The sequence below is a fragment of the Nesoenas mayeri genome, assembly GCF_963082525.1.
Source record: "Nesoenas mayeri genome assembly, chromosome: 1".
Lineage (NCBI taxonomy): Eukaryota > Metazoa > Chordata > Aves > Columbiformes > Columbidae > Nesoenas > Nesoenas mayeri.
Genome location: NC_137541.1, coordinates 189,762,249 through 189,787,895, shown reverse-complemented (window position 1 = coordinate 189,787,895; position 25,647 = coordinate 189,762,249). Strand labels below are relative to the sequence as shown.

General features: G+C 38.5%; 1 protein-coding gene across 2 annotated transcripts in view; it reads left to right on the top strand.

Moving 5' to 3' along the window:
* Window positions 1-25,647, top strand: part of FRY (FRY microtubule binding protein) — a gene marked incomplete at its 3' end in the record, with an annotated part of 160,306 nt that overhangs the window by 101,287 nt on the left and 33,372 nt on the right. For both annotated transcript variants that reach the window (XM_080363189.1, XM_080363188.1), the window contains exons 36-48: window positions 2,306-2,388; window positions 5,514-5,664; window positions 6,227-6,330; window positions 9,764-9,949; window positions 12,135-12,333; window positions 12,974-13,095; window positions 13,952-14,139; window positions 15,093-15,187; window positions 16,893-17,494; window positions 19,163-19,260; window positions 19,352-19,522; window positions 24,479-24,619; window positions 25,369-25,548. In XM_080363189.1, the coding sequence (XP_080219315.1) occupies window positions 2,306-2,388; window positions 5,514-5,664; window positions 6,227-6,330; window positions 9,764-9,949; window positions 12,135-12,333; window positions 12,974-13,095; window positions 13,952-14,139; window positions 15,093-15,187; window positions 16,893-17,494; window positions 19,163-19,260; window positions 19,352-19,522; window positions 24,479-24,619; window positions 25,369-25,548 (2,320 nt within the window). The remainder of the gene's footprint in view (window positions 1-2,305; window positions 2,389-5,513; window positions 5,665-6,226; window positions 6,331-9,763; window positions 9,950-12,134; window positions 12,334-12,973; window positions 13,096-13,951; window positions 14,140-15,092; window positions 15,188-16,892; window positions 17,495-19,162; window positions 19,261-19,351; window positions 19,523-24,478; window positions 24,620-25,368; window positions 25,549-25,647) is intronic.

Sequence of the window (25,647 nt, the reverse complement as noted above, 5' to 3'; positions counted from 1 at the left end):
CTTTGTACGACTCCTAATAGCATTAGTTAGTAAGTGTATTGGTATTACCTAATAGCATTAATTAGTAAGTGTATTAGTATTACATTAGTCCATTGTTCCTGTCAGTCACTAGTATCACTTCAGCAGTCCAACCCACCTTCCACAGGTTCAGGGCTTAGAGGTACAGAGACAATTATGGGAGCAAACTTTTCTGTACTTCAGAACCTTTTGAGTCACTTCTACATATTATAAATATGAGTAGCGTTTTGTCAGGTTAGTTATATCTGTCTGCTAATTTAAATATAAGTAAACAATGGCCCCCATCTTAGTACTAAGTAAGGCTACAGACTGATAGTAAAGAGGATTTTACTCAAAATAATGGTTTTCCCATACACTAGAAAAGTATGTACTTAAAAGGAAAATAAAACTATTTTTCCTCTGGATTAGTTTTTTATTATTCTTTACATAAATGTTTATGACTATATAGTTTTAAGTTAGGGATTTGTTTAGTTGATTTGCAGATAAATTGAGCAAACTTCATCTCCTGATATACTTTAAGTCCAACTGTGTTTCAGAGTTTCTTGTCTTACATAAATTTTAAATATAACTCCAAAAAGGTTTTTAGCATTCAAATCTGCCAGAGCTTATATCAGAGGTGTCATACTCATTTTCACCAGGGCCACATCAGGCTCGTGGTTGCTTTCAGAGGGCCGAATGTAATTTTAGGACTGTATAAATGTAGGAATAGTTACTAAAATTACATTCAGCCCTTTGAAGGCAACCGCGAGGCTGATGTGGCCCCCAGTTTGACACCACTGGCTTATATGATAGAAATGAAAGGAGGATTACAAAGTTCTGATATTGGTATTCTGATTGCTAGAGAAAGACTTCTCAGAAAGAAACAAAAAAAGTGAAATAAGTTGTCTGAATTCATTGCTGGCATTTGAGTTATCAAAGATACTAAAAGGTTTAAGCGCATCTACACTTTAAAACCAGTATGTCAATCTTAGAATGTCCATTACTGTTGACCTCATGTGTCAGGACATATTAAATAATGTTCACAGAGATTGTAAACAAACTATTCTCATAAATGTGGGCATTTTTAGAATAATATGAAGCTAATCAGGAGATATCTATGTTTTTATGTTAACCCAATATGATGTAAAATGCCCTGCTCTCAAGTCATTTCTAGGACCTGTATTCTCCATTGGTTTCATATAGGATCATCACTGCATATTTCTTCTTATTTTTTTTCTTTATTTTTTTTCATCCTTTTTATCTTTTTAGGTATGCCACATAAATATGTCAGTACTTGTGAGTTTGTACACATCTATAAAAGGATTTTATTAAAATACAGGAGAAACAGGTACTGGAAAGACAGAAAAAGGCAGAATTAAGATGGCTCATGATGTCTTTTTGTCACCTTCACCATGAATCTGTTGTGCCCTTTTGAGATAGACATGCTTTGAAAACAGCATAATATGTTACTGTGTAATTAAATACCCTGCAATAATATGTATGCATATCAGTAAGAAATTGAGTGCTGCACAGAGAACCTTCAACCTGGTTTTGTTTGATATTTGTATTTTAAAGTGGTTATTTGAAATTCAAATCCTAGCTTTGTGGAAACGATGATGTTTTTACATCCTTGCTAGTGTTTGAGCCTCCTCCCTGACTCCTCTTCACTCCACTTCAGGCCTGATTACACTGGCAGTACAAGGAGGTGGAGGAAGCCAAAGGATATCACCAGTGAAAATTACCTTACTATGGATCTGTGGCTGATTTGAGGACAGCTGTGAACAGTTCATTCTGTCTCTCAGATCCCTTAACTCCACTGCTACATCTGCTCTGGCGGTTGCTCGATTTTCCTCTTGAAGGTTGATCTGCTGCAGCTTTTGCTGCTTGATACCTATGCAGGCTTGACTTCAGACTATTCAGTCAGTTACTGCTTTAGCAGATTGCCAGGACCTTACCCATGAACAAAATACAAAATACCAGATGTGAACAGCTTATATCTCAGTTCAGCCTTAGCACAGTGTCTTGCTTGAAGAAAATCACATGTTTGCAGCAACAGAATTTTCCATCTGCTAAGTTTAAAAGCTTGTGACTTAGAAGCACACGGTTGGAACATCTCAGAAACTAGTGGCAAAAATCTTCTTTTGTGGAAAGAAGCAGTATTACATTCACATTGCTGTCTGCTCCCATATAAAAGTGCATGCATAAGGAAATGGTTTTTGTTTTGATTTTGGTTTTTCCTATAGTAAGCCTAGAGTTCAGATGTTTAATGTCAGTCTGTTTTTAATGAGGATTTTTCTTGTATTTGAAGGTTCAGTAATGTAGTCAGAGCACATACGCGACTAGAATCAAGGTACAGTAACAGCTCTGGAGGATCTTACGATGATGACAAAAGTAAGTTCTATTATTCAATTTGATAAAATTTTTGATGTTTTGGTGGGAGGGGACAACATTCTTATGACTGGTGGAGGCTCTCTGTTTAAGTTCTGTATAAACAGCAGTGTAGCATCACCATACAGGGAGTGTCCCTATTTTACCTTCAGACCTCATTTAATTGATTTATTTCCTTTGTTTAACCTTGGGCTCAGTCAAACCTATTTCAAGGCCAGAGAACTTACAGAAGGCAGCAGCAGAGAATCCTCCAGGCGCTAACACCTCAAACCATTTGTATAATACGTGGCAAGGCAAAAGCTTTCCGAGAGCATTAGAGCAAGTACTTTGCATTGTGCACTTCACCATTATTTCTCTCCAATTTATGTGCTGTTATATGAGTATGAAGAAGACATCCAGGATTTTTCAAAAATGAGGCTTTACCTCCTCTTTAGATTTTCTCTGCTGCCTGCAACTGATTTCTGGCTGCACTATGCAAACCTGCGTTAGAGCAGAGTGAGATGGGGCTCCAGAGCACACTTGGTGTTCTTTATGTATTTCTGCTAAACGGACTATAAATGGACACTTGGTGCTCAGCAGAGATTCCAAAGAAAACCAAGATATTTCTGTCAACTGTTGAATGACACTGTAAATTTTAAGAGTTGGATTGTTTGATTTCATTGCTGGAGCAAATTGTAAGGAAAGTAATCTATAGATTTTGATTAGGCCCTAACCAAATGTAAAGAAGGCAAGACCTCTTTATAGACTTTCATCTCTGACTTATTAAAACCAGGTCAAATAATAGCCATAATGTCTTGTCTTGATGCTACAGACACCATTTTGAGACAGTATTTTGACGTAAAAAGTAAAGATTTTATTTATTCTTGAAGCAATTTTTTGGCAATACTTTTCTGCAAAATATGGAAACACTGTCAAATACAATACAATAGGATGATTTCATGTATATCAACAACTTTTTCATAATATGAGGCACAATATTTACAAAATACTGTGTGTGTACATAGTGCAGTATTTAAATACACAAAAAAGTATGCAACATATTATACTCAGTGGTTTTTAGTATCTTATGGCTTTCTAGTGCTGCAGCTACTAAAAATTCTTCAGCAGATGTTAGTTGGAGCACCAGCACTAATCTGATCTGCATGAACAATCTTTCAAAATAGAACAATGTTTAGATTATCAGAAGAATCTTCACAAGTGGCTGGTTTTGACAAGGGCTTTGAGTAATAAAAGGTTAAAAAATACTGAAATATTCTTTGGGTCCTTTGGAATGTCTCCTCAAACCAGTGCCCAAATGGATTTTCCTCTCTTTACCTGCATGCTTTATAATACTGTGGATATTTATGCAAGGTTTGCTTTCCACAGGGGTTCCTTCCACCTGTATACAAATACCTAGATGTAAAAGAAAATACATATGACTTAGCTACTGACATTTTTATATAACTCTAAAAAGAAAGTAGTTTTTATGGCATTTGTCATTCCACAAGACAAATAATGCAACCTCCATTAAGTGCAACTTGCTCCCACTGACAGGCAGCCCGGGCTGCGAAGGATCGGTGGTGGGACGGCTCCTGTCTCCTCTCCAGTCTGCTTGAGCATTTGTGTATTGCTGAGTATATAAATAAGAAACACAGCTCTGCAGCACAGAAACTCTTTTATTCAGCCTAGGATTGTATGTTAAGGTGCAAAGTGCTGCTTTTTTTCCTTAGTCTGCACGTAAACCTGCAAAAACATGAGAGAGGAGATAGATCTTAGCGTGGACTTCATGAAGGAGTTTATTTAGTAACAAATAGTGACTGTGCAGTGCTTTGAAAAGCATCCAGCAAACATTATCTGGTTAATCCTTAGAAGATGAATATGTGAAAATGCTATACTGTGCTACATTATTAGGTCAGTTTATTCTTGTTTATCTGTAACTAATAAATCATCCTCCAGAGGATGAGAGAAATAAATAGGGGCCTAAATCACAAAGGTCTAACATGCTCCTTGGAAGAATAAGACTGAAGAATGGGAATGATAAAGTTGGCATTTTAGTGATAAATGGAGGAGCAGCTACTCCTTAAGATCTGGAAATGTGAAGATATGTTGTCAAAACCAAGAAGTGATGTGCATTAGAAGAAGCTAGCTCTGATACTTTTGTAGGCCTCAGAACAGTTTTGTTTCCTGTGACAAAGCCGACAAGCATCAGATGTATGCTGTCAAAAAAAGGAAAGTGCTGAGAGTTTCAAATCTACCTAAAATGCAAAAGTGTAACCAAAAAATAACCACACACAAAACGAACGAACAAACAAAAACACAGAGCAAAAAATAATACTCTCATCAAAAATTCAGAAAAGGCAGTGTTTGAATATATTTCAAGAACAGGCCTGGAAAGGATACTGGGAAATAAAAACTGACCAATGGAAAAATCAAGAAGAATGAGAGGGAACAAACTGCAGGAGAGCGAACAAAGCTGTGCAGCCCAGAGACAGAAAGGGGGGGAAGTAACTTGACTCACATCATTGCAGACAAGCAGGTGGACGGGGAAAACCTGTTGCTTATTACCATAGAACAGCTGTATGCTGAAGCAGGGTTAAATACATCTCTGAGAATTTCAAGAGATAATTTATCCCTGTTGAAAGAAAATTACCCTGAAGGTTTTTTTTTTGCATTCCTTATGCCTTCTTCCTAACTCAGGACATTTCACTTCTGCCTTTGCAGCATCGCTCCGCAGGGCACTGGCGGGGAGCTGCAAGAATGTGTCTCTGGTGCACAGCTCCTTGCAGCAGATGGCTTCCAACAGCAGCTTCCTTGGCTGAACTTTCCTCTCACTTTTGAAGAGGAAGTCTGTTGCTTGGTGCTTCGTGATCTGGATCCAAAGCTACTAAGTGACAGCAGGGATCCAGCTGCAGCTCCTACCACTCCGTGCTGTCTGCCTGGAATCTGTTTAATTTCCAGCAGCGTGAAAGAGGGATTAAAAATGTATCACTTGTTATTGAACACAGGAATTTGCAGACCTCATGTCATGTTATCACATTATTCCAAACAGCTGAGCAGATACATTAGCATAAACTCTATTTTATTGTTTCTTCACAACGAACAACCAGACTTGTTTTTTATACACTCTGTTTTAATGCTTTTCTGTGCAGATGATCCTGTTTCTCCATATACAAGCTGGTTATTGAATATTGTCGAAACCAAACAGCCACATCCCCTGCCCATGCCTTACAATGGAGGATGTTGGGCACCACTTGTGGACTACCTCCCAGAAACCATCACACCCCGGGGACCCCTTCACAGGTGAGCAGTTTCGCATTCTGACATCTCAGACAGTGAGATTCTTCCTCTTACTGGTTGACTCAACACCAGTCCAACTGTCCCACCACTCAGAACATCTGAAAATCATATGTTCAATTTCTATTGATTTCCAGTGCTAAAACGAACATGCAACGAAGGCTTGCAGTTCTACCAGAAAGCCTATTTGCAATGTAGGACATCACCTTTTGATAAGAATGACACTGAAGAAATTACTAAAACAGAAAAGAAAAATTTGTCTTTCCCAAGCCTTTGTGGCTGTTATTCATAGCACTTTTTCTTCCTTGATCTTCTCTTTTAACTAGGCTATGCATATCCTGAAGTTCCACTTTTACATAATTTGTTTTGACAGTAACAGCATTCTTTTCAGTAATGGATACTTACCTGCCTAATACTGTAACTGAAGTGCTTCAGCATCAATCATACTGAGAAAAAACACTGCAAATTTGAAAATGTAGAGACTGTTTATTTCTTCAGAAATAGCCACCATGTTACTGTTTTACCATCTCCAAGAGGTTTCAGACTGACACTGTGATTTAATTTCCAGGTGCAATATTGCTGTCATCTTCATGACTGAGATGGTAGTGGATCACAGTGTGAGAGAAGACTGGGCTCTTCACCTCCCTTTATTGCTACATGCTCTCTTTTTAGGTAAGACCAACAGAACAAGAAATAAAGCATAAATGTACTCCTGTCCTTTTAGTATAGTTTTGCTGAAGCCATGGAGTTGTGTTGTTTCTTATATATTTTTAATTGTTTCCTAAATAAAAAAAAAAAAAGTCTGAGGCAATTACAGTCTGTGAGTGTCTCAAACCTTTGAAGCTTTTGAATGTTTCAGCCGATTTCAGCCAAATTTGAGAGGTGGTCAGAAATTCGAAGGTGATTGACATCCTAAAATATCTCTGAAATAAAACAGACACCCCTGCTGTGAGAAAAGCAAGTGCAACTCACCTTCATGGAGTTCAGTTTGTGATGGGCAGCTGTGCAGTCAGCACGTGCCTGGAACACACACACTAGTGCTGGCTCTTGCCTTTGCAAAAATGTTGTGTAAGAGAGATGAGATTATTATGTAGCAGAGATAGTGAAGGTAGGACACAGATCACTGGAAAGTAAGCTTCATTAACTTAACTGTTAATGTCTTCCCATATATACTTGAGCATAGAGGCAGTGCTTTTTCCTCACTGCTGCATCTGTTTTTGACTGTAACACGAGTCAACTGGGGGGTGATACCTTCCTTATCCTACCACTTAACATTATGGAAAGTCAGTGGCCCCGTTTTTTAGCACACAAGAGCATTTAGCATTATAAAGCCATTCACTAGCTTTCATATTTGTAACACAGCTAGACACTTGTGAAATAAATTAATTATAACTGGAGGTCACAGTCTACTTCTCATTCAGTCACCATAGTTACCAGCAAGTCTATTCACTGCGATCTGGGAAGAGTCTATTGTTCAGCAGACAGAAAAGATTAAGTTGAGAGGTTACAGCACAGTGGTAGAACATACGTTGTATACTTCAGTATATAGTTGAAGAAGATACCTCATTCTCCTTTTCTGCTACTCTATTACCAACTGTTCTGTTTGGATTTTTTTTATGAAATAGGGTTTTTTGAAAATGCACACTCATCAAATACTCAAGTTTTGTATATTAATACATTGATTTCAACAAACTTCTAATGAAACACAAGAATAACAGCCAGAACCGTGTTGGATGGGGCTTCCAGGGTCAGTTTCAATGTGACATTTCACATGTATTCTTCACTTTAAAGATAAATATATTTTGTGGCTGCCCAAAACATTTTTAAATCTTTTTTTATATTGTTGTGAACATTGAAGTGTAAGAGGGAGCTGAAAGAACTGGATAAGTGTATGAATCAAATCAATAAGCATCGACTAATAAACAGCATCTTTAGTATGACTTGTAACAAGTCTGAGAAAAATGGTGCTTACAGTTAGCAGTTCTCCCAACTGAATAACTTAAGACAGGAGTGGTATGCAGCAGGGTGGCCACTTCAGTTAAGACGGCTTTAAGGAGCCATCAGAGAGACAAGTAAATATACATGAGCAAAAACAGAGTTAAGATTTTTGTAATCCATTATAAAAATATCTTTACTGATTTGTTCATGCAATAATGTTTCAACATTACATTATTTAATAAGAAATAAACAGAAAATTATTAATACTTGTTGACACAGTCCCTTGGCTAAGAACTCTCAGTTCTCAAATGAGAAATTAAAGCTAAATGTAACTGGTAACTAAATGTAACTGGTTTAGTGGTAACTAAAATGAGATCATAACCTCCAGGCTTCAACTTTCCTTTCTCTAGAGTTATCATACCTCCTGTGGAAAAAATTTTCATATTTTATAGTAGACCTCTGTTGTGATGGCTTAAGGAAATTATGCTACACCTGTTGGCCAAAGGTGATTGAAAATGAAGTATATCTGTCCTGTTGGAGTATGAGCAGGGAGATGCATCTGACTGAAAAAAGAAACTGGAAACTGGTATGGTGGCTAGCTGGAGAGCCTGTATCTTTCCATTTATTGGAAGGAGTGAGAAAACACTAAAACAAAAGAATTTTGCCATGGATGTGTTTAATAGGCTATTGGATGGTTTGTAACACTGATAGTGGAGAGGCAGAATCTTGGTGTGAACCTGCTTTTCTATCTCAGCAGTGTACGAAAATCACTGCTGTCTAAAAACTCATTTGCAAACAGTGTGAAATGAGTTGGGCAGCTGGTCTTCTTTGCCATGGAAATGAGTCCACATCACAGGAAACTCAGGAACAAGTTAAAGACGGGCCCAGCACTGGACAAGCACAAAGACTGAACTGTCCTCCTCACTTCATAGTTAGCATATCTGTGTCAATACTTTGATACAGCTCTAGGGTTTAACAGGATTTCAGTTGCAAGTGCTGCCGACATAGAATTCATTTTCAACTGAAAGAACTCTCTATATCCTTTTCAATGTATGTTAGAACAGGGTAGGATGGGCTCGTTATCTCCAGGCAGGTAGAAGGAAATGGAGAACGGAGAATAGAAGCAGAAACCTGAAGAAGCTGAAAAAGAGGTTTACAGGTTGGCCGTGGTCCTTTTGGAAGAGGCTGTGGGCAGATGAATAAGACCAAAGATCACAGAACCTCCAAAGACCTGCCCATAGGAGCCAAAGACACATTGGCCAGTCTATAGCAGTACAAACAGCTTCATTTTTGCAGGCCAGACAAGAACTCTGTGACTGGAGTATATTGGTAAACACCTGACTTGAAAGACCTGTAGGCTGGTGCCACTTAAAGAAGGAGCTGCTTTTTAAAGAAGAAATATCCTGAGAAGAGAGAAACTAAAGAAGATAAAAAGTTTTCAGCACTGAAACTGCCCATCAGTAGAAAAAAGTGTTTGTAAATATCCTGGAAGATACTGAAAGAATCAAAAAGAGATTACTACCACAGAGTGAAGTAGTGCAGTTTATTTTACAAACATCTGTTTCATTTATGTTTGTAATTTGTGATTTATTCAGGTTGTGTTAACATTGCACAAACAGCGGTACTGCTAACCAGATCAGAGCCTTTCAGTGCTAGACCTTCAGTTTCAGTTCTGCACCCTGAGCTAGTGGCTAATTTCTCATGCTATTCACTGGTAGTGAAGGTTCCTTTTTAAGGGATTTTGTTTCTCAGTTCCTTTCATAATAAATTAGTATCTACCTCTTACAGTTTGTACTCTTTGTAAGACTGATGTCTGTGCAAGAAAGCCAGATACTGAGGTAAGCAGTGTAATTACAACAACCACCACCAAGAATTCCTCATCTTCAGTCGTTTTCCAGCTCTGTCAAATTAACACTGCAGCGAGACAGAATACATAAAGTTTCATTGCCATACATTGCTGTGTACCTCCTGTATGGGACCTCAGTCTAGAAACTAAATATACACATACATTTGAAGTGAAAACACTAGTAACTGTATCCAGTAATACTGCGTCTTTTGTTTGTTTGCGCTGTTGCCATGAGCTGCCTTGGAATTTTTGCTATTTCTGGAATGTGAACTCCTTTGTTATTACTTTGTATTCAGTGATTGCTGTAACCTTTTCTTTTAGGTCTTGACCATTACCGCCCCGAGGTCTTTGAACATAGTAAAAAGTTACTGCTTCACCTTTTGATTGCATTATCTTGCAATAGCAACTATCAAGCCATTGCATCGGTGCTTCTTCAGACGAGAGAGATGAATGAAACCAAGACTCTGACAGTACAACCAGCATACTTACCTGAGTATCTTTATACAGGTAATAAAGTACAAGAAAAAAAGAACATAGCATTATACCGTGTGGTTTTTGACAGCAGGAAGTCAAGGTTACTTTCCTAAAATGTGACAGTTTTGATATATTAAAGTAGTAAAGTGGCAAATATGAACAGTTCCCATTAATATTAATTCCATGTGAACTACCCTAGAGATGCACCCAAATTATTACTAGATAACTTTTCATGGTAGTGAGAAAGCTATTTGGTGTGAGGCAAAATGCGTAATGTAGAATTTGAAACATTAATATGCATTTAGGAACTATCAGTTTAAAGGATAACCCAAACTAGAGCAGAAAGTACTTGATAATAGTTGTATTTCCATTTCTAATACCTATTTTTCCCCCCTTTGGAATAATGAGAATTCTGCTTAGAACAGTGAATTTGCCTGTCCTTACATCCTTTTTGTGCTTTCCCCTCAGGGAGCCAGGAATAGTTTAAATGAGGGCAATCACTCCTCAGCCTTCAAAAGATATTAATAAGTAATTTCAACACAGGAAGAGCAGCAAGAATATGCAGCTCAGATTTTCCATTATTAAGATAAATTTCACATTATATACACTCTCTTTTATATCACAGATACACTTAATTTCTGTCCTGAAATCTGCTTCTGCATTAGGAGGCTTATTTCAGACCTCTGCTGAGATGAGTGTTCTGTTAACTTTTAGCAATTCACTTGTTCTTAAGGAGTCAGTTGGGAAGTTTATAGAAAGCTGCTAGCTAGATTTGCAATTGTCATGTAATATTACTAACCTCAAGTTTACTGTTGAGATTTGAAGGAATCACAGAATCAGTGTGGAGTTACAGAGACAGGATGAGTTGTCTGGGAGAGGGTGAGGAACTTTATCGTACAGTGAGAAATGAAAAGGAAAGATTATCAGATCAGTGGCATTTCCATGGTTCTTTAGGAATATAACCAAAAGTAATAGATAGTTTTGCTTTATAAAGAATATTACTTAAAAACTGATTATTATTTTTTATGAGAAACAAAACAATTATTTTAAAGTAATGAGAAGAAGGGATAGGTATTTCAGATTAACTAATTACTTAGTTTTGCCATTGGGGTTTCATTCTGAATAATGCCTGTGCAAAATTACCTCACATGTGAATTTCCTCTGTTGTGTAGATCTCTTTTCCAATGGATGTCCATGAATTATTAAATACAGAATAAAGTTCTTACATTAAAATTATATTGTTGCTTCTCTGCCAAAGTGAAAAGTTGTTTTTATTCCCATGTCTGAAAAATATGATTGATACCCTGTGTCTGGGCCTCTTAAGTCCAAGAAGTTATCAAAACTTTGTGTTTGGACTCTTTTTTAAGCAGCTAATATAAAGAGTGAGAGTGTGGGCGAGTAGCTATTGCAAAGAATCCTAATTGAAAATACTTCAGCTCAGGTTCGTTCCGTATAATGTCAGGCAACTAAATTAAGAGTCTCCTGACCTGCAATGGATTTCGCCAGCAGAGAGGCCCCTCCTGCTCCCAGTCTTCTCACAAGGCCAGTTTTTGTGCTATAAGATACAGCCTAGGATGACTGGCAGTCTAACCTTTAGAAAATAGGTCTTAGTTTCTAATTGCAGCTCTGTAGTTGTGTGGCAAACTTTTGATCTAGCAGAACTCTTACTCAGATGTTTAATTTTAATGCTGAAAGCATTTAGTATGAGTAGTCTAGTGTTTACAGTTCCTAAAGGTGTTGGACTGAAGCCTTAAACATTTGTGTCTTGCTTTCCATTACATTTGTAAAATTAGAACATCATTGTCCTAAAAATTCCACCCTGCAGAGGCTTTTTCCTCATCAGACTGTCCCAGAGAAGCAAGCAGAACTTTGCATCCACATAGCCAGCTTCAGAATTCACTTTACAAGTAGTCATACTTCTGAATGTAAAATACCCTGAAACATTTGGTTTTCAAGAACTGTAGCCCTCTCACAGTAAAAGCAAATATCTCTACTTCAATATCTTTCTTTTTATATTGGAATCTGCATGTTCAGAAACACAGTGCCATGGTTACTCCCATTGGCATTTGAAGATGGTTGTGTTCTGCAGGTTCTTCCCCTTTTTCCTGGCAGAAGGTTTCTGCTGCTGACTCTGAAAAGAGCTGCTTTGGGATACTTTTGTCTGTAATGCTGGCACGATGGTGCATTCTGACTTTATCTCCTCCCTTTCTGCTGGCAGGTGGCTTTGACTTTCTGCGGGAATACCAGTCGTCTCCGGTGCCAGACTCCGGCCTGAGCTCCAGCTCCACCTCCTCCAGTATCAGCCTGGGAGGCAGCAGTGGGAATCTCCCACAGATTACACAAGAGGTCGAGGACATGGACACTGCTGCTGAAACAGATGAGAAAGCAAACAAATTAATTGAGTTTCTGACAACCAGGTAACGGAGATAAGCAGAAGGTTACGTTCATACTCAAAACACATATTTTCCATGTCCTCTCTACAATTATCTTTAGCAACTTAAAAGACTCAAAGGAGAATGTCTGAGCTTTCATATTAATTACAGAGTCCCATTCCTCTTTTATTGATACCTGCAGAAGTAGGTAGGTGCTTAAAAGCATCACAGAGTCAGGAAGAACAGAAGAAAATCTTGCCTGACAGGAAAAAAATGTTTAATTGTTGGATTGTACTATGATCAACAAGGAACTAATGGAATAATACAATTATTATAAAATTAGATAGGAAGTGTACAGGGCATGGTAAAAGGTCGTAGTGAAACCAACAGTAACTACCGACTACAGCCAGCAGATCCTAGATGCAATGTTAATCTAAAAAAACAGTGATTTGTTTGTACTGCTCTCTAAATAGTACAAATTACATTTTAAAAGAGAGTTTTTGTAAAATACAGCATAGGAATATTTATTTACTTATATTTTGCTCATAAAATTCTGTTTAGTTGCATGTTTTCCAGGCTGTGGCCATGGAAATGTCTAATTGCCTTACAGTATAGATGTTTTAACTGATAACACTTATTTCAGATAACTCAAAAAAATTTTCACTTTGTTATGTATTTCTTTAAGGGCATTTGGTCCGCTTTGGTGCCATGAAGATATCACACCCAAAAATCAGAACACCAAGAGTGCTGAACAGCTTACGAATTTTCTGCGTCATGTCGTATCTATATTTAAAGATTCCAAGTCAGGTAGTAAACTTTTTTCTTTTCATAACTGAACAAATATTCCCTCGAGGTCACACTGAATGTTTATCCTGTGATTTAGTAGATCTGCTTAGGCAGAAGCATGACATATTATATGTCTTAACAAGGATGCATGACATGAAACAATTGCTTTAAAAAGTCATGTTAGATTGGACCGTGGCTGGATGTTAAATCAAACATTTCTTTAAAGCCATTGGTGGAAAGCCTTTTGATTGCTTTTACCAGATAAAAACTCCTCTGTATTCTGTTAGTAAAATACATCACAGTTACTAAGTAAATGTGCTTTGTTAAATTTTTTCTGGCAATGAAATTTTAGTGTTAATTTATTATGTTTCTAGAGCTTAGGAAATGTACTGATTGTATTTTGAAAACCAGCACAGTCACTAACTAAATGTCTTCCAAGATCAAAGCAGAGTGCAGCATCAGTATTTATATTTAAGATCTTATCCAAATCCTACTGAAGCTAATAGAAAGACTCCTCATTCAGCTGGGCTGTAGGTTTGGAGCGTTCAGAAGTTACTGTGTTGCTGCCAGCAAGAACAGTGGATGGCTTGAAAGTTTGTCCAGGAATTGTGAAAAAAATTAAATCAGATGAAGAATTTCATGGTTTTGTTGACAAACATTTGCAGACTCAGAATATTTGTTTTGCAGTTTATTTTCTTACATTCTGTGTGAAATAAATGTAACAGTGGGAAATTCTCCCTACCAAGACATTTCTGCATCTCCAGTTCTCACAGGGTTTGCAGGATACACTGCAGTGCGTTATCCTCCCCACAGTGTTGGTTCAGCCTGACAGGAAAGTCAGACATTTAAAAAAAAATATGACTATTCTTTTGCTTAGGTTTTCATTTGGAGCAGCATCTGAGTGAAGTTGCTCTACAAACAGCTCTCTCAAGCTCTTCAAGACATTACGCAGGTCGCTCTTTCCAGATCTTCAGGGCCCTAAAGCAGCCCCTTTCAGCACATGCGTTGTCTGACCTCCTGTCCAGATTGGTGGAAGTTATTGGAGAGCATGGAGATGAGATTCAGGTATACATGTGTACTTGTATGTAATGCTTCTTAGTAATGTTCATTTAATATATACCTAATTTAAAATTATCGTTTTAACAAGGTGTTCTGGAGTCAAGTGATGCGAAGTAGAATGTGGCCTTCAAAAAGGTTAACTCTGAGTTTACTGGATCCATAGGTACCCTATCAAAGCCTTCATCAGGTTGTTGCAGTCTTATCTAGCTCTAAAGAGAACAAGTAGAAAACATCTAGTAAATGTATTTCAAAACAAAATCTTCGTGATGACCATTTTTTCCTTTTTCACATCTTTAATTTGTTTTTAAGGAACTCATCATCCTATCTGCTGAAGTAATCTGATAATGTGAAGTAGACAACACCTCATTTCTCAAATGTTAACGTATTTTGGAATGAAGAAATCCACACTATCCATAACAATACAAAAATTACACTGACCTAATTTGATCCAATCTTCTCTTAGTGAACTATGATGTTCACTTGATTTAGCTAAACAGACTGTTCTCTCCTGAAATTTTGCAGTCAGAGACTATTTCTTGCAAGAGTCAAGACTTCATAAAGAGAAGTACTAGCTCTTAATAACAAATACACTGACATCACCTCCATATTTTACTTAGGTAATGAAATCACCACAAGATGACAGTAATATTCTGTCACAACTGCTTGTGCAGAATTTAAATCAGTGACCTGCAAGTCAGAGGTTCTGTCTGCCCTTGCCAGTCCCCTGGTGAGATATGTGCCCTTGCATGCCTTCATACATCATTCAGAGGCAGAAAGTAAAACACATTTGTAGTGGCATTTTGATATTCAGGGCAGTGGCATTGATGTGAATGTTGTTCTTTTTTCAGGAGAAATGATAGATTTTCAGTAGGTGACTGTTCTTTTTATGAACTGAAGATTTTTAAATGTTCACTATTTTGAATGTCTTTGTTGAAATGGTTATCCTCGTGCATTGATAGGGGTATGTGATGGAGGCGCTACTTACTTTGGAAGCTGCTGTGGATAATCTGTCTGACTGTTTGAAGAACAGTGATCTTTTGACAGTGTTATCACGGTAAGAGACTGTTCTTCTTTGTCTTTTATTTTTTTAGTGTCTCGTGATATTCAGTGTGCCCTTCTGCAATCTGACAGCATAAAATTATTTCAATAAGACTAAGCTCATCTGTAACCTTCAGAGAACTAGACTAAGAGCACATCTCAGCCAAATTTTGCAGTAGTTGAAATAGTGTTGATAGAACTAATGGAACTTTACAATGCATTGTAAATTCTGCCTTGCTGCCACATGGCTGTAGCTTACTTTAATATCCTTTAAAAATGCATTTTTTTCACCTTTCTACCATATACTTGAAAACATATCTGGGAAGAAACATTTTTTTTTTAATATTCATTTCATACAACCTGTCATTCTTAGATGAAGTATTCCCCAAAAAGTAAATGATCATGATTTGTTCTCCTTAACAAAACTAGGGAGAATTTTTTCCCATGTGAACATAACCCATGGATTTTGCCAGATGTGTAGACCCTCTTTGTGAAACCTTTGGCCTTAAAGTAGACCCTTGTGCGTGGAGAGAAATTGCAGACTCCTTCTATAACACAGCTGCTGACAGTACTGAGGGAGATTAATGTCTGTCTGGCTCCTAATAGCAACAACAGACTAGGGAATGTGTTTGAAAAATATCCATAAGTTACCGTGCTTTACATTCAGAACAAAAATACGAGGTTATAATTCCTGAACAAGGAGGCAGGGTGCAATGTATTATACTGCAATGGCAGACGACAAGTATTGCCTTGTGGCAGAGTAGAGGTGGAGAAATATGGCTTCTGCTGTCTAAACTAAGAGCTATTTATCTTTCTTCAGTACACATTTCAGGAAACAGCAAGATGGAGCTGAAAATAAGAAATACTCAGAAAGCAGAGGGATGCAATATTGCAATATTCTTTACCCTGACTCTATTGATTCCATAAGATCCTCTTCAAATATTATAGTATATGAGCTGGGGATGAGACCAGGGAGTCAGGAATTAGCTTTTCTCCAGAACAAACTTCCCTTACATGTATCAACAGAGCATGTTCACCTGTACAGATAATTGATAGGGATTGTCTGGATGATCAAATGATAATCCATGAGGAGGCTGCTGTCACTGAAATTGAAAGTCCTCTACTTTCTGTAAACCATCTTGAAGAGATCTTGGGATGCAGGCAAGGCAGGATGCAATGACAGCAAGGTTTCTGAAGGACCTGTACTGGCAAGAACTTAGGCAGCCACATGACAGATTTCTTGAGGATAATGTGGCATATTTGTGGTTCTGTTTAAGACACGCTGTTTTTCCTGCCCACGGTTCTAACATTAGCCAGTAAGCCATTGTGTATTTGCATGCCAGCTGTGCCAAGTTCAGGGTTTGCTTCACTGATGAAGGCATCCTAAAGACCAAAATTGTGTGCAGTTCCACCACTGCTCTGTTATATGGGCATTTCCACAAATCACTTCACAGTTCTGTATCTTCTGTCCCCACATTGTTCTCACCTCTCTAGACTGTAGGTGATCCTGCTCTGGTTTGGTGCAGTGCCACATGAACATCACTTCAGTCATGTCTGTGGTCACTTCTGGGAAAAAAAAAAGACGACAGGCTGCAATAGGCAGTGTGGTGTGTTACTTTTCCTATTTACAGTTTGATTAATACTTAACTTGCATCCAATATGTACATGTTTCAAGCTATGCATTCACACACTGCAATGTATGTTATATATTTTGTGTTCAGTTCATCTTCGCCGGATTTAACATCGAGCACCAAACTGACTGCAAACCGGAAGAGCACGGGACAGCTGAACGTGAACCCAGCAAGTGGTAACACAGCCACTGCTGAACGAAGCCGGCATCAGAGGAGCTTCTCTGTACCCAAAAAGTTTGGAGATGTGGACAAGTCCTCGGACCCACCACGCAGTGCCACACTAGACAGAATTCAGGCATGCACCCAGCAAGGGCTGTCCTCTAAAACCAGGAGTTCATCGTCTCTAAAGGACAGTCTCACTGACCCATCCCATATCAACAATCCAACCAACCTACTGGCCACCATCTTCTGGGTTGCTGTGGCTTTGATGGAATCAGATTTTGAGTTTGAGTATCTAATGGCTTTACGGTTACTGAATAAACTTTTGGCTCATTTGCCACTAGATAAAGCTGAAAACAGGGAGAAGTTGGAGAAATTGCAAGGGCAGCTGAAGTGGGCAGACTTCTCAGGGCTTCAGCAGCTGCTCCTGAAAGGATTCACCTCCCTGACTACCACTGATCTCACACTACAGCTCTTTAGTTTGCTGACACCAGTGTCTCGAATATCCATGGTGGATTCCTCTCAAGCTATAGGTAAAACCAATATGCTTTTCTCTCTTACAGTTTGTTTCTTTGTCATTTGATTAAGCTATCCACACAAAACAAAAATGGTGTTTTTTCTTTCTCTTCTAATAAGGTACTTTTGCTTTGAGTTGGGCCAGCTGTTTGGAAATTGCATAGCAATTTAACATGTTTCTGAAAAGTGAATCTATTGTACAAGAAGATTTTGAGGAAGAGTGGTCATGTATTATTTCACATTTCATTTCTAGTGCTTAGCAACGTATAAAATTTCTAAATGCTCACAAAATATACATAAGAAAATACTGTCAGATTTTCCAGAACCTATTTTGGTCAGGTTTTCCATTGAATAATTTTCAAAATATTGCAAAATATTTTATTTTAAATTAGTGCTTCGGGAGTTTTCTCCTAGAAATAGAAATACTGAAAACTCGTATACACCGTTTTAGATAAACTACAATAGCACGTTAGTGAGCAAGGAGAGAGTCTTGGGTTATAAGAAAATAAGGTAACATTTTTAAATTCCCAATTATTGAGTTGAGGTTGTGACCGCTTCTTAATTTTATTTCTCAAAGAGAGTTTCTGTATTTTTCCAGATATTTACTCCTCTGTTTCTCAGAAACCCAGATATTAAGACAACAGTGCAGGCTTTACAACTAATTCACAACAAGCTCAGACACCGAGTAAGGGGATGAATGCCACGAGCAGCCTGCCCATCTCTAAGCACCTATGTGGTGCCTGTACTGGGCAGATCACACATGGGCTGTAACAGTAACATCTGGAGGTGTCTTCTTTTCCCCGGGTATAGAGGAAGCCAAGGGAAATTACACCCCTGACTTAGGCAGCTTGTTTAATTGTGTAGAGCAAGAGGGAACAAATGGTTAGAAAGATATTTTCATAGGTCAGATTCTTTCTTTACAAAAAGCAGATTGTGTCCACATACAATTTCTTGACGTCTGAGCTCCCACCTGGACGGGAGCAGCTTTTGTTCCATCTCCCCATGACAGTCAATGCCTGTAGTTCATCAGCTACCTCGAGCTGTGCGTTGGTGCAGAGGAGCTGGATCCCAGCTCCAGACAGAGCCCTTATGCTCATGACAGCAGCTGGCACTTGGCACTAGAGCCTTCTCCTGGCTTCAGAAACACCTATTTGAGTAGTCTCATCTGACCAGTTCTATCAGAATTTTATTTCATTATTATTATTAACTTAAACAGTATAAATCAATGGAAGCTGTGCCTGGTAACCTGACCAAAACAGTTGTTCTTTCATCAATACTCTGAATTTCTTTTTGTGTTTTAGGAGCAGTAACAAAAATGCCACCAGTTAAGACTGTTGATAAGCTACTAAAGTGGAAAAGATAAACATACTCTCTAACAGGAATGAAATATATACTTATGTGAGATGTTTTATCCTGTAAATACCTGTTCATATGACACTGTTTGCAGAAAAAGGTTCATGCTATGTAACAGTATTGTTGCCTAAATGATACACTGCATTTTCAAATGAAGGCCCCTTTAAGACAAATGTGGCATGACCAGTGGCCTGAACAACTTGACAGAGTCTGTGTGAGTTTATGGCTAATGTGAAATTGAAACTGTGCCCTCCCGTGAAACACCAACTTGAAGGCCGTTGTGGCTCTTGCTGTCCAAAATACACACTTTGTTTTGTGTTTTCCTATTCTAGGATTCCCACTGAATGTTTTATGTCTCCTGCCCCATTTAATTCAGCATTTTGACAGCCCGAATCAGTTCTGTAAAGATATAGCCGAAAGGATTGCTCAGGTACCAAAGTTATTTACTGTTTTGTACATGCTCAAACCCTGTAAATGCATTGCCTTGTTCTTAATATGTTTTGATATTTATATTTAATTAGGTTTGTTTGGAGGAGAAGAACCCCAAGCTATCCAATCTTGCACATGTCATGACCCTTTATAAAACACACAGCTATACAAGGGACTGTGCTACCTGGGTAAATGTGGTTTGCCGTTACCTTCATGAAGCATTTGCTGATATTACTTTGAGTATGGTTACTTATTTGGCTGAGGTAAGTTTTCAGAAACTTTTTACTGTTTTAACTCTTCTGCTACCTAACGACCCGAAGAGCTGAAGTCTGCCTGCAGATTACTAGGGGCTTTTTCTGTAGCTGTTATTTAAAATTAAGAGTAAAAAGCAGAAATTAGGAGAAAGGGAATCACTGTAAGAAATCAATATTTAACACTGAAACAAAACCAGCAGAGGTCTACAGGGCTGATACATCTTAAAGCAGCCTCTCTCATCAGTCAGTGCAATTTTTCACGATGAAAGAGAAAGTGGAGAACATTTATTTAGGTGCCACTGAGGAAAATAAGAGGAGGGGTTTAGGTACATAAATAAGATATCATCTGCAATATAAGGATCTGGTTGTCGATAGAAATTTGTATGCATTCCTCTAACAGTGAATGGGATCATCTCGCTGCCCAGGTTTTCCTCTGCACTCATTGCTTACTCCTAACATTTCTCACCAATGGACTACTGAGTTGTTGCAGTGTTGTTACTGAGGATCCAAGGCTCAGTTCCTCTCTTCAGCTTAGGCCATTTGATCTTCTGCCTCCTGTGTCACATCAGTATCAGGACAGCATGTTCTTGTAGAGGTCTCAGATTCCTCTGCTGCAGTGAGATGCCTTCAGCCTCCTCTCTCATCCAGGGAGAGGGCAGTTCTGTATTCATGATGCAAATTCACTGACTTCTGTAGAGCAGCACTGCTTTTTAGAGTGGATTCATTCTCTCCTCTGATAAAGGATCTTCAAAAACTCCACAGGCATCTCTGATACTGGCTATCCACAGATTTTCACGAGCCTGCATGGCCTGGCTGTGCTCCCACACTCCCTCAGACTTGGCCCTGCTACCTCAGGCTGCATTTCCTCACCTTGCACATGGAGGCTCTACATGAACAATCATATCGGATCTTAACTGACGGAGAAAGCCATGACTCCCCTGTAGCAGGCTGAAACAGGACCTTGAAGTTTTTCACTCTCTTTGCAAACTCAAAGTCTCTGAAGAACTATTAGCTCTTTGAACAAAACAACTCTGAATCTTCCAGAGTCAGGCATCTCCTTTATAGCAGAAACCTGTACTCCTGATAAACAAATCCTGTAAAGACTGAGGTTTAAACTCTTTCTTCTTTGCTCTCCCAGCCTTGTAAAAGTGTTTTCCCCTCTGTTTTCCCCTCAGTGCTCTACATACAGTTACTAGTGCTGCAGCACCTCCACAAAGGCCATTGCACATGATCAGACTCATCTCAAAACAGGCTTAGACGTGCATATGGAGACTTTTTTTGCACTTTCCCCTTGCTGTCAATTGGCACCACACTACTATATTAACAGCAAGTCAGGCAAGTTTTTGACCATAATTAAGGCACATTCCTGAGATAGCACCATCATTGCAGGATGACAGACTAGTGAGCATGACTTCCTTTCTCTGTATTTACATTGACTGCAGTTCTGTTGAGTCATGTCTAGGGAATATTTGTATGGGCATAGGATAGCAGCCAGTCTGGAAGAGGATCAAGAGACAAGAAACCATCTTATTAGGCCTGCTGTGGCCATGAAAAAGTTTCTTCCTGCATTCAGAGTATGTTTCCCCTTTTCTTTTTAGTTAATCCCCAGACCAGGATAAACAATGCATTCCTCTCTCCTATAAATAGACTGTGGGATATACCGTCAATAGGTAAAGCCAAATGGGTTAAGAGCCCCACTGGGCAATCTGCAGTTGAAAGTTATAGCCATTGGTGACAGAGCAAGCTTTAACAATCCTGGCTCAGTCTCTGGTGCTTGGGCCTGGGGGAAATTGTGAGACATGCAACACTTAAGAATAACAAAGGAAGGCTGTGTTGCAACAGTGAACTCTCCACACATGCAGGTATACCTTCAGAACGGGACTTTACCACAAGTTATTAAGACTATGAGAACAAATGCTCTCAGCAGAAGGTAAAAGCTTCAATTATTGCCATTCGGACAAAAATGTGCATTTAACCTGTGTGATGGCAGCTAATTGCTTGTCAGCTAGGGGTATGATTGTGGCAAAAAAATAAGACATTTCAGCTGTGTTCTTATCTAAACCTTACAGTGACAAGCAGTGCTTCTACTCAGTTGTACATATTACAGATCCATCCATAAAAAATGATCATATCTTCTAGAAGGGTATCTCAGTCTACAGATGAGGAAAAATCACTGTGTAATAGCGCGGTAGGACTTTGAACCTCCGCTACTAAAATCAGCATACAAACACATTGCTGAAAGCTTACTTTGATTTTATGTTAGATTTTTGCTTATTAATTTTTTAAAAACAGCCTTGTACCATGAGAGCACAATCATTCTAGAAGCATATCTGAATTGACATGGGTCACATGCTAAACTAGTGATTCATTAAGTGCAGGGTCATGCTTGGACTTAAATAGCTAATCCTATTAATACAGAAGAAGTGACAAGAAACCACATAGTGCATAGTAATGTGCTCATGGTGGATGTTTCCTCCACCTCCCTGTTAGATAGGGGATTGCTTGTGAGAGAAGCATGAGCCTTCATAACCTGTTCAAAACCAAGGAATCACTAGAGATTAAAACATCTGTGTTGCAAGGGGAAGCATGTCCTAGATCAGGCACTGTCCCTATCAGCCATGGCTTATGAAATGCCTTCTTTATTTCCTCAGCTGACACAGAACACATTTGTTTGGCTGACTAACATACCCTAAGAACTGAGTATCTCTTCTCATCTGCTGCCAGACTTGGAGGGGCAAAGGGAACTGTGTCTTGCGGTAGCCCCTCAGCAGCCGCAGCAGCCAGCCCAAGCAGCCTGGGAGGAGCAGCCTCTGCTCTCGTGCTGCTTCTGGGTTAGGTGCTGCTTCAGGAAAGGGACACATGTTGTTAACCAAGTGTGGATCCCTAAACCCAGGTAAGACCCAGATAGTTACTACACAATAACAAGAGAGGAATCCACAGTTCTTCAAAACACTTCATACAGACCAGAATAAAAAAAATAATATTCTGAGAACAGCTGTGATTTCCTCTTACAAATACAGTGGAAACTCCTTGTCCTGCAACTTAGTGATCCAAATGATGTGTTACCACAACTCCATCTTGCTGCTATTTTTGTTACTTCTGGCAGCAAAAGAATTCTTACTGTACTAAATGCATTTTAAAGTTGCTGTTCTTTTTTTAAACTGAAATACCCTTTCTTGTTACAAATTCATGATGTACACACTTGAACTATCAACCAGCATGTATACTCATCTGAACAACTGAAAACTGGCAGTGTCAAAAAAATTTCCTGTTTAAGGGTCAAGAGCTGTTTAAGTCAAAGGATTCTGTTGACAACAAATTTCTACAAACTGGAATGAAAACTAGAAGCTTTCAGAGATAAAGTTCCTAGAAAAGCTTGCTATCCAGCAGTAGAGACAAAATTCCCATTGTTTCCTAGGAATTCCTTTTCATATCATAAACGTGATTATCTGATGCAGTAGCCTCTATCAGAGAACAAAATATTTCTTTCTCTCATCCAGATAGTTTCTTCTAATCCTTTATTTCTACACTGAAATGGTATACTGGCTGATGTGCTGGACCATGTAAACTATTTTCAAGGAAGGAATCAAACCTTCCACTACAAAATCCTAATAGAAGGCAAGAAAAAGTCTATAACCCTGCAGTGAAGAAGAATTGCTAAGCAAGTTTATCATCACTCAGTAAAGGTATCCATGGGCTGAAGCAGGTTACCATGCAGTACCTTTAATTTAAAAATTCTTGCTGTCTTTTTGTAGAAGAATAGATAAAGCACAGTGAGATCCATCTGTTGTGCTGTTAGTGGAATTTGCCTACTTTGTTTTATGAATCACTAATTACTGCTCACTTTTACTGATGAAAGAATTCAGAAGATATTTGTCAGGATGAGACAGGTGTGCGTTCTACCTGATCATTCCAGTTTGGCTGGCACAAAGCGTTCTCATTCGATAAAAAGAGGACTCTTGTCATTCAGGCCAGCAAGGACATCTAATAAATTACTAGACTCCACTTGGTTAACAGTTGAAATTTTTCTCTGATGGAAGACTTGAGGCAGCATAGAGTTTTTATAAGTAATTGTTTTCTAGATCCTAATATCTCTAGTAACCAGTGTTAGAAGAATGTTTTTGTCAGCCTGAATGGAAGGGCAAAGTGCAGTCTTGAGCCTCTAGTAACCTCCAGCAATAACATTTGATTGCCTCTGAAATCTATGGAGTGGAACAGTACCTGTCACCAATGAAAGAACACGCTACCTTCCAGGAAATATTCAGCTGAGATATTTCACACACATGTGCAAACACATCATGTCAGTCTGTACGCCTGCTGAATTACTGTCATGTATGTATATGAGCACAGTTGCATTTCCAAGGTTCACTGTTGTATTCCGGGATCTATGCTCAGGTGTTCCAAAATTCTGGGATTTAGATCAAACCTTTCTTTGTATCACCCTCTACAGTAAGAGAGCCCAGGGACTCCATCTCCTCCTTAACAGAAAATGTTTCCTTGGCAGTTACAACCAGTGAGCACTGGCAGCAAAGTGTATTTGGATAAATATATCTTGATGTCTGAATAGTAGTGTTGTTTCTTCAGCGTGTTTTCTTTTTTTTCTCACTGACTTTCAGCAAAGGTAGAAATAAAAAAATACTCCGCTGTTTTTATTGGATGTGCTACCCCAGTTACACTGGAAATTTTATGTGCCAGTTTACTCAACTGCTGAATATGTTTTCTGGATAAGTTAGGGCAGACATATGTAAAATGTATGTTTCATTATCAAAACAGGCTAGCATTTGGCTTCCCACTTAAAGCTCTCTTATTTCACACTTGTATTATTATCACTTGTAAAATGATTGTAAAATGGCATTGCAAAATCAGTGAGTGAAGAGAATTAGTAGTATAAATGGTACTCATGAAAGTAGTACCTTAGAAGAAAAGTCTCCAAATCTAGTTATTTTCACTTTTTTTTTTAAACAGCTACTAGAAAAGGGCCTTCCTAGTATGCAACAGTCCCTCTTACAGATGATCTACAGTCTTCTTAGTTATATGGACCTGTCAGCTATTCCTGTGAAACAGTTTAACATCGAAGTGCTAAAAACTATTGAAAAATATGTACAGGTAAATACTGTATCTTCTTTATATTAACATAGGAACTTAGCAGTATTTGCTGTCATAAGTTGATTTTCTTTATAAGAATTTAAGACATGATTAGCAGGGAGGACTGCGACTGTCCAGTGTGGTATCTAGTGTATAAACATCCTGATGCCTTATAGACTGCATGTCCCCAGATAAAGGCCCAGCTGTGTGTTCACTGTGTGGGAGATTTTAGGCTGCAGCTACACTGCATCAGGAGCAAGCTTAATACCAGGCAGAGCCTGACTGACCAGTCTTTTTAAGTATTAGCATGAGGGCGATGTGCATAATCACTTCCCTTCAGAGAATTCTGCACCTAATTCTTGGCAAGTTGAAAATACATATTTCTACTAGGAATTCATAGCTGTTAAGAGCCTGTGTCAAGTCAGCTTTTCTGTTAAATGGGGATTCTGAGGTAGCCCTTATGTTTGTTCATACAAACTAAGGCACTCAGGTACAAGATTTTGAATCCTATGCAAAGTTGGCCTTGCACTCAGGTCTGCCAGGTTAAAGGCCAGTTCCCTGGCAATGGCACCTTGGGCACGTCTTGGTCTCTGCTGTTGTAATTATTCTGCAAGTACGTACCTTGTCGCTGGCCAAGAGAGAGAAAGAATAGTAATATTCCAATTATATGTTTTTATTTTGTGGCCAGAAAAATGACTGTAAAATGTAAATAATCTTGAATATGTGTGAGTTTTTCTTTCCGCTTGCTGATTAAACTTACCTATTTCTAGAGCATTCACTGGAGAGAAGCCTTGAATATCCTGAAGTTGGTAGTTTCTCGTTCTGCCAGTTTAGTTTTACCATCCTATCAACACAGTGATCTTTCAAAAATGGAAATACATCGAGTGTGGAACAGTGCCTCCAAGGAGCTACCGGGGAAGACTTTAGAGTTTCATTTTGATATTTCAGAGGTATTATTTGGAATTCTGCTACTTAACACCTTAATTCTGTTATCTGATAATTCTAAAGCATGTGTTGCAGCTCCTTAAGAAAGCTGAAAAATTAGGAAA